The sequence below is a fragment of the Akebia trifoliata genome, chromosome 3 (genome assembly GCF_017979445.1).
Source record: "Akebia trifoliata isolate Shusen 1 chromosome 3, ASM1797944v1, whole genome shotgun sequence".
Classification (NCBI taxonomy): Eukaryota; Viridiplantae; Streptophyta; class Magnoliopsida; order Ranunculales; family Lardizabalaceae; genus Akebia; species Akebia trifoliata.
The window spans coordinates 41,534,411-41,542,369 of NC_141377.1; the positions used below are offsets into that span (position 1 = coordinate 41,534,411).

The 7,959-nt window shown below is 32.5% G+C and overlaps 1 protein-coding gene across 2 annotated transcripts; it reads right to left on the reverse strand.

The window, feature by feature from the left end:
• Positions 1-4,183: 4,183 nt before the first annotated feature.
• Positions 4,184-6,320, reverse strand: CYCD5;1 (cyclin d5;1). 2 transcript variants are annotated; one of them, XM_086432813.1, is made up of 5 exons: positions 5,915-6,320; positions 5,748-5,834; positions 5,373-5,664; positions 5,150-5,283; positions 4,184-4,966 (listed from the first exon to the last, which is right to left on the reverse strand). In XM_086432813.1, the coding sequence occupies exons 1-5, from the start codon at positions 6,170-6,172 to the stop codon at positions 4,913-4,915; spliced, it is 825 nt and encodes a 274-aa protein (XP_086288939.1). In that variant the 5' UTR covers positions 6,173-6,320; the 3' UTR covers positions 4,184-4,912. The 2 variants fall into 2 exon arrangements, with proteins under 2 accessions (XP_086288939.1, XP_086288938.1); XM_086432812.1 differs by having other exon boundaries at positions 4,184-5,048; positions 5,915-6,318.
• Positions 6,321-7,959: the final 1,639 nt, after the last annotated feature.

Below are 7,959 nucleotides of genomic sequence, written 5' to 3' on the forward strand. Positions count from 1 at the left end.
TTCAAAGTCAATTCTTCTGCAAACTCTCTCAAAACCTCTAGTTTCTTTCCTTATATTATGGCCATTTAAGTCACCCTTTGTTTACTTTTCATTGTAACTAAGCTTTACCATAGTGCATTATCACTTTAGGGACGCACTAGCTAATTCTTTTCTAATTATCATTTCTAATCAGGTTGACCTTATATAGCACAATTCTTTCAAGTTTCAAGGAACGCCTAACATGAATGTAATTACTTTTTCATTTTGATAACAAGGATAATTATAAATAGGTACCAAAGTAACAAAAAAAAAACGTGTTTTGTACCTTTGACAATCAGAACGATGGAAAAAAACACGACTTTTTAAAATATAACAAAGAATGATGTTTTTTATGTCTTTTTTTCTTTTTTATAATTTTTTTTTTAAATTTCGAAAAAAAAAAAACTAAACACTTTCCTTTTTTTTCTATTTCTTTTTTAATGCAAGATTTGATACATAATAGAATTTGGTGATTTATAAATGTTAATATATGGGGATTTGGTAATAATATCTTGATTTTATGAATTTTTTTTTTCAATAGTGTATTATTTTGAGGAAAAGATATGTTGATGAGTAATATTTTATTTTTTTGGGCATCATAACATCTATACTTATCGTGTTATATTGGAAACATAGAATAAATTAAAATAATTCTCTTATATATTATTAGATATATACATTTTTCATAACTTTGAATATATTTTTTGTCTTTTATTTTCATTGTTTTTTTTTTTTCCTATTTTTTATGTTTTTTCTTCCTGTTTTCAACTCGTTCTCCGACTTTGTGACTATGATTGGTACTACTGAGATTTGAATATGGAATCAATTTTCTTGTTATGGAAATCAATTTGTGTTTCCGAAAAACATTAATGTTTGATAAGAATTTATTTTCAAAACTTCTTATCTTAAATGGTTTAAAAAAAGGGCAAATTACTTAATAAACTCTACACTAGGGACATCTTTTAAAGAACACCCTAAGTTTTGAGGCTCAATCTTAACAATCAAGTTGGGTAAAATATTTATTTCTCAATGCCCCTCATCTTGATAAAACTACATGCAAATTTAAATCGTCGAGATTGACGATTCAAATCGTTGAGTTCAACCATTCAATAGTCGATCTTGATAATTAGAATAATTGATTTCGACGATCCATACTAAAACATCGAGATCAATTATTGTAAAATGGTCAATCTCAATAATTTCAATAATTGATCTTGACAGTTGTAAATAGTTAATTTCCATAATTAGAGAAAGGTGGTTCTCAATGATTTGAATTGTCAAACTTGACAATTTGAATAAATTATCTCACCAATTGCTAGGGAAGTAAATAGGTATTAAGAAAGAAGAAGAAAAAAAATTATTAAATGGACTTTCACGTCACCACTTAAAAATTAGGGGGTGTTTAAGAAAGAAATCCCTTTGTTGGGGTTTATTATGTAATTTTCCCTTAAAAAAACCTATTGTTCATGAATTTCTTTTTTTTGGACTACCTACGTTAGGCATCGTGGGATTGGTAGATCTAATGAAATCCCCGGTTGACTATTTGGTGATAATAAAAAAAAATTCTGGTGGTTCACATGGTTGATTGATTCAATCCACTGTTTCATCTTAAATAGTCGTGTCGGTGTGACATCAAGATTGTACCTCATATCTCACTTTCTAGATGAGGAAATGTGTAATTTTAGTATTAATTATGTAGGAACATAGATTTTTTTTTATCGGTATATCAGTGAAAATGCATATATAGTTCCTACACACTTTTACGACATGCAAGTGTGATATGAGGTACAATCTTGAATAAAATGATGCAGTCGAAACCAGTTGAAGCATAGTGTTGGTAAGGTTTTCAAAAGAAAGAATAATGATGTGAAATGACCTCACGATTGTACCTCATATCACACTTGCATGACGTGAAAGTGTGTAGCAATCATTAGGGGTGTCAATGGGTTGGATCTAATTCGGTTCCTATGATATTTGGAACCATAACCTTTATATTTTATCGGTTACGATTTTCAAGAATTGAATGAGAAAAATTATTTTAAAATTATTATAATAAAAAATAAAATATTATTTGTAAAGTATTAACTTAATAAAAATGTATTCCACTATAATGATGATTTAATGATTTTTATTTTTAAATATTAAAATGTATTTTCTTTACAAATAATAAATTTAAAAAGAAATGATTCATCTTAAGCTCAAATATTTAGTTTATATAAAATTTGAAAAATTTTATATCGTATATGCTAATTTTAAAATATAGGATTATCTTGGATCATGTATAATGTAAAAATAAATGACAAAATAAATCGGTTCCGGATACCTGCAGGTACCCGGATAGAACCTAATGGTTCTGATTTCTATCCGTTCGATTCCATATTAGATTTGACTCTAATCGGTTCTAATAAAAAAGAAATCGGAATCAAGATTTTCAATTTTAGTTCCGATTCGATTTCAGGTAAATAGGTATCCATTGACACCCCTAGCAATCATAGGTGTTTTTTATCATTACGAAAAATAACATGTATACTTACTCCACACTTTCACATCAAGATGTGCGAAATGAGGTACAAGCTCGAGGTCACTCCAGCAGCACTTGCAGTCTGTGTCCATAGAAAGGATGAGAAGTAAAGATGTTCCCAAGGGATCCAGAAGGGGTAGTCCCTAGAAAAGAAGTCCTAATCTTTAGAAATCTTCCCATCTCAGCGGCAGCCTAGTAAAGCCCCTATTAGTCAAACTGATGGACCAATCTAAGATTATGGGCTGATGAGCTTTGACTAGGTCTTCAGGTCTATGACCTTTTTCTTTTGGGCTATGATATTACCACATAATTATATTAAGGCTACTTCACTAACTTTTAATATGTTGAATATACCTCATCTTATTAAAAAACCATACCTTAATTAAAATTATTATTATCTTCGGAGGTTATATATAAAATCCGATTTACTTAGGGTTGGGTAAAATTATTATCTTTGAGAAAAACCCTTGATCCCCCCCCCCCCCCCCCCCAACCCCTCTCTACATAACTTCAAAGAAACAAGAGAGTGATAATATTACAACCCCCACTTTTCCCCCTTCAAATCTACAAGATGGGCTTCAAAGCCCACATTATGGGAAGTTTGAATTTGTGTGAAAGATAGTGTGTGAAGAAGTCAATATGCTATTTTATTCTCTAACATGACCTTTGTGTCTGTTAGATTGACATTTGTGGGTGTAATTCCCTTATCATCTCTAAGCAGCCCATCCTATCCCGACTCCTGTCCTAGAATCCATGTCAGAAAATTGTGTGTATTTGCCTAAGAAAGTGATTCCTTCTATATAGTGGCAGTGTATCGCTGGTTCACTGGATTCTTTTCGTATTGGAATCACACCTATCGATCGTCTCCCTACAGGATTCAACCCTATTAGGGTGGTCAAATGAAGGACTTTATATGTGTCAGTATCCATCAATGGCATCTCCCCTTCGTCAACTTTCTCAAATAAGCATCGTAATCTCACATCGTTAGCTTGATTTCTTGGAGTTTCATTCTAGCTTAATAGTCTATTAGTCATTAAATACCATGATAGACTTATATAACTCCTACAGCCCTGACTACATATTTTTGGGTTTCATTGACTATAATTTTAGGTCGGGCCAAATTTCTAAGTGCTAAGCCCTAAACTGACCCATTTTTTTAATGGACTTGACAATTATGAGTCCAGACCCATGTTGTGGGTTCAAGATTTTAGGCCCCAATCCCTTACCATTCGGGCTTGTTGACAAGATCAATGGACCCAGCCCACTCTATTTATGAACCTATAAACACACGCACACACACAGGCTTTACAGTTTCATTTTCTGCACATTCACTCAGTGAGATTGTCCAAGACCATGCACCAAGAATTTCCATCTTTCTTTGACCACACAATTACTATGTGTAGTGTAAGAAGCCCATTAATAAAATTTTGAAAGAAGAGTCCACAAGAGACCTGGAGATGAAATAATGTTCACCCATTGAAGTACCTTCTAAAGTTCACATTAACTGCTCATGTTCGGGATTAAAAACAACAACAACAAAAATCTAAGGAAAAAAAAGTCTTTCACATTCTAGATGTGAATTAGGGCCCATTAAATTTGGTAAGGCATCCAATCAAATATCTTGAAATGCAATTCCAATACATAAAATGAGCAAAGAAATTCCCCTTTTTATTCTAGAAATAATATTTCGGGTTTCATGACAACAAAGCATGGCCCCTTACTCAAAAAGCCAACCTCCAAACATTCAAACAAATCCAATTACATTCACTTTAAACTACTTTTTGAGGGCCAACATGCAACACAGATGCCTCAAGGCACACAAACAGCTCCTCCTTATTCATTTCTTCCAGGCTTTTTCAAAAGGACATATGAAGCATCCCAAGCTACCCATCAAAAGGTAGGGTTGCAAGAGAAAATATAAATATCTAAATATTAGAAGAAAGAAATACAAAGCACTACTTAGAATCACTATCAACAAACAGCTTCCTATACCTCTCTAAGAAGGCTCACTTCCTCTTTAGTAGCTTTGGAACTTATAGTTAGCTTTTCACTGTAGTTCTTTCATTCACTGTTGTTTTCTCTTCATCAGCCTCATTTGGGTTTTGGGAAATATAACCCTCAATCAACTCCAAATCATACCCATGAAGTAGTATATAACTCTCATTAGCCCAATAACCAGATTTTAAAAATAAAAAAATAAAAAAAAAGAAAGAGAAAAGTAAAAGCCAAAAATCCACACCCATTGAAGAGTTTAAGATCATAAAGTATTGGAGGGAGAGTTTTCTTTGAAGGAGTCACTTATCTTTGAGTATGTCAAGTTTTTATCAGTGTCATTGAATGTAAGCTTTCTCCTTTTGGTTCTAGAGTTAGATTCTAAGGAATAATCCTCAAGAACATCAGTGGTCCTTGGATAGATTGAAGACAGATCTGGAGAAATTACAAACTTTGATATTTTAATTTTCTCCATCTCTAAGTCCAGCATTAGATTATAGTAAGAAAACACATGATCCTGAAAACAGAACAAAAAAATACAAGTAAAGAACACATATATAGTTAGGTCTCTAACTATGAAGAAAAATTTGTAAAATTGAAGAAGATAAAAGGACTCACATATTCAAGAGACCCATGTGAGGGTATCACATTCATCTTAAACTCCATTGTTTTCCTTGTTAATCTCTGATCCAATGCTGCTAAGACTGCGGCCAAAGCTATAGCCGACGGGCGATGATCCGTTAGATTTATCTCTGAAACCAATAAAACAAATGAGTAGGAAGCAAATCAATAAAACATTAATAAAAAAAATTAAATTTTTTTTTTAAGTGTTCATCTTTACCTTTTGTTATTGCTAGAATAAGCTCAACAGCTCTGGATACTAAATCTTTTGATTGAGATTCATTGCTAAGTTTGGTGATGAAGTAATGTAGATAAGTAAATGGAGTGATTGAACCCATTCTCCATTCTAATGTGCTTAAAATCAAAAGCTCCATTTTTTTAATCACCTTGCATTGGAAGTTGTATTCTTCTGTGCAAAACTCCATTAAAGATGGAACATTGCATTCTTCCATCTTTGCAGCCAAAGATAAACAGGCCATTGATAGTAATTTAATTGCCCAAGATTTCCCATTCTATCAAAAACAACAACTATAAAGATCACTACTTAATAAACCAAATTTCTATCTAAAAAAACAAAGCAGGATGAGATTCTTACCTCAATAACTCGCTTCGATAAGAATAGATCAAAGTAAGTTAGAGCCAAATAAGCTGTTTGCAATCGAAAACCAAAGAATGCCCTTGTCTGATTCAAAATCAAAATAGAAAAATCTAAGAAACAAGAAATGGGTTTTCATCAAAAAGAAAAATGGGTTCGAAACACACTCTTAGAACCCATCTGATGGCATCCAAGCGAGAACATTTGAACCAGTTTTCGCTTATTGTGGAAGAATCTGAAGATCCATGACTTTTGCTCCCAATATTAGCCTCTCTATCAATCAGCATTTCTATATATTCATCTTCGGTTTCTGAGATTATGCTAACAAATGGGCTTTCTTCTATCTCTTCATCCAAATCAAAACAAGCTTCGCTTTCTGAACAGAGAAGACTAGAGATGGAGAACGAAGTCTCAGAGTCCTCCATTTTTATTTTTATTTTCTTATAAAAAAAACACAAAGAAAAATCTAGAGAAGAGAAAATCGCCTATTTCATCTCCTAAACCCACGATCTATTCTATTGGGAAGAAACGTGGTTGAAGAGAGAGAGAGAGAGGAAATTTGGGGTCTGGTCGAGGTGCTGATATATAGTGGGCGATTTTGGTTCCGCGAAATTTAGAGGGGGTGTGATATAGTGTTGAGGTCCGTGTATTTGGCGGTTACACAGTTGCGCCAATCTCTCCACAATCAAGATTCTAGGGCATATGAGCCCATGGGCTTTGCCATGACTTATATTTACTATATTTACTTGACCCAACTATTAACTAACCAATATATCTGCAAAGGGGAGCGTTTAGAGGCCCTAAATCTTTAAAAAAAAAATAGTCAACTTCTAACCTTACTTTACAAGTTGAAGAATCGTGGACCGTCAATTATTTATAAACTACTTTTGATGGGATCAAAATTTTAGAATGGACTAATATTTTGTGAGGATGATTTGCTCGTCATAGAGATCGTCCTTACAAAAAATCAGCACATTCCCAAACTTTTAACCCCTATATTGGACAATGGTTGGCTCTTGTTAGGGCCTCAAACGTGCTCCACTTTGCAAATTTATTTGTTTTGACAAGAAAGATTATAGTAACTATAAGGTGGCATGTGCAAATGCACATATATCAAAAGGGTTTATCTGTAATTTAAAATATTAATTGAAGGATTTTTTAATATTAAATAGCAAAAAAAGGATATTTTTTTTTAAAGTTTGAAAACTAACCAAGGTAATTTTAGGGATGTGCGAATGCAATTTTCTTAATTTTTTACTAAAATGACCCTAATTAATATTAAGTTTAAATGTAAAGTTGAGAGTATTTTTAAAAACCATATTTTTATGTCAAATCACTTCTACTTTGTCTTTCTCTAATTATAACAATAAAGATTAGTAAGTTTAAATGTATTACAAGGGCACTTTTTTAATAAACTTATGGTGTCAACGATCGTATGCTTCATTTCTCTCGTTATAAGAGTAAATATGCACATGTTGTATAACCTATGAACGACATGATAAGAAGCAACAATCATGTGGTATTTTATACTATGATGCAAGATTCACCATATTTACTCTCGTCCTTGAAGGGGAAAAAAATAGTTTGAGTTTCCTCAACTTGCACATAATGGCATATATAAATGGTAAAACATAATTAGAAGCAACATTGGGAGGCTTAGTGCGTGTTAAGCAAATTGAGGCAAATTAAATGCAACAAACAAAGTACATTATACATGCCATGGATGGTGTTTATATGTTGCTTTATAGTACAATGTTGGCGTGTTTAATAATGATGTGTTTCATGCAAAAAGAACTCATCCAAGAAGGGGCCGGTTGATTGGATGTCACATAATTATCTTAGAAGAAATTGAGAGAGAAGAAAGGTATAGAAATGAAAACGAGAGATGGTATATAAACATTATACTTGATTATTGCTTGGCACGTATGGTAACACGACTCATCAAATTAATCTTTATGTTAAGAATTATGCTGAAGTGACCCCAAGATTTTAATGTCAAGGTGTGCGATGTGAGGTCCAATCTTAGGGTCACTTTAGCACGACTCTTATGTTAAATTTGGGATACCGATATTTTTGTATTTAAAAAATAATAATAATAAATAAGAGACTTGCATCAACAATACTCACCATTTTCGCATTATTATAATATAACAATGTAGAGAAAAACCATCACTTACCCTGGGAGGGACTCTAAAACAAAAGAAAAATTAGA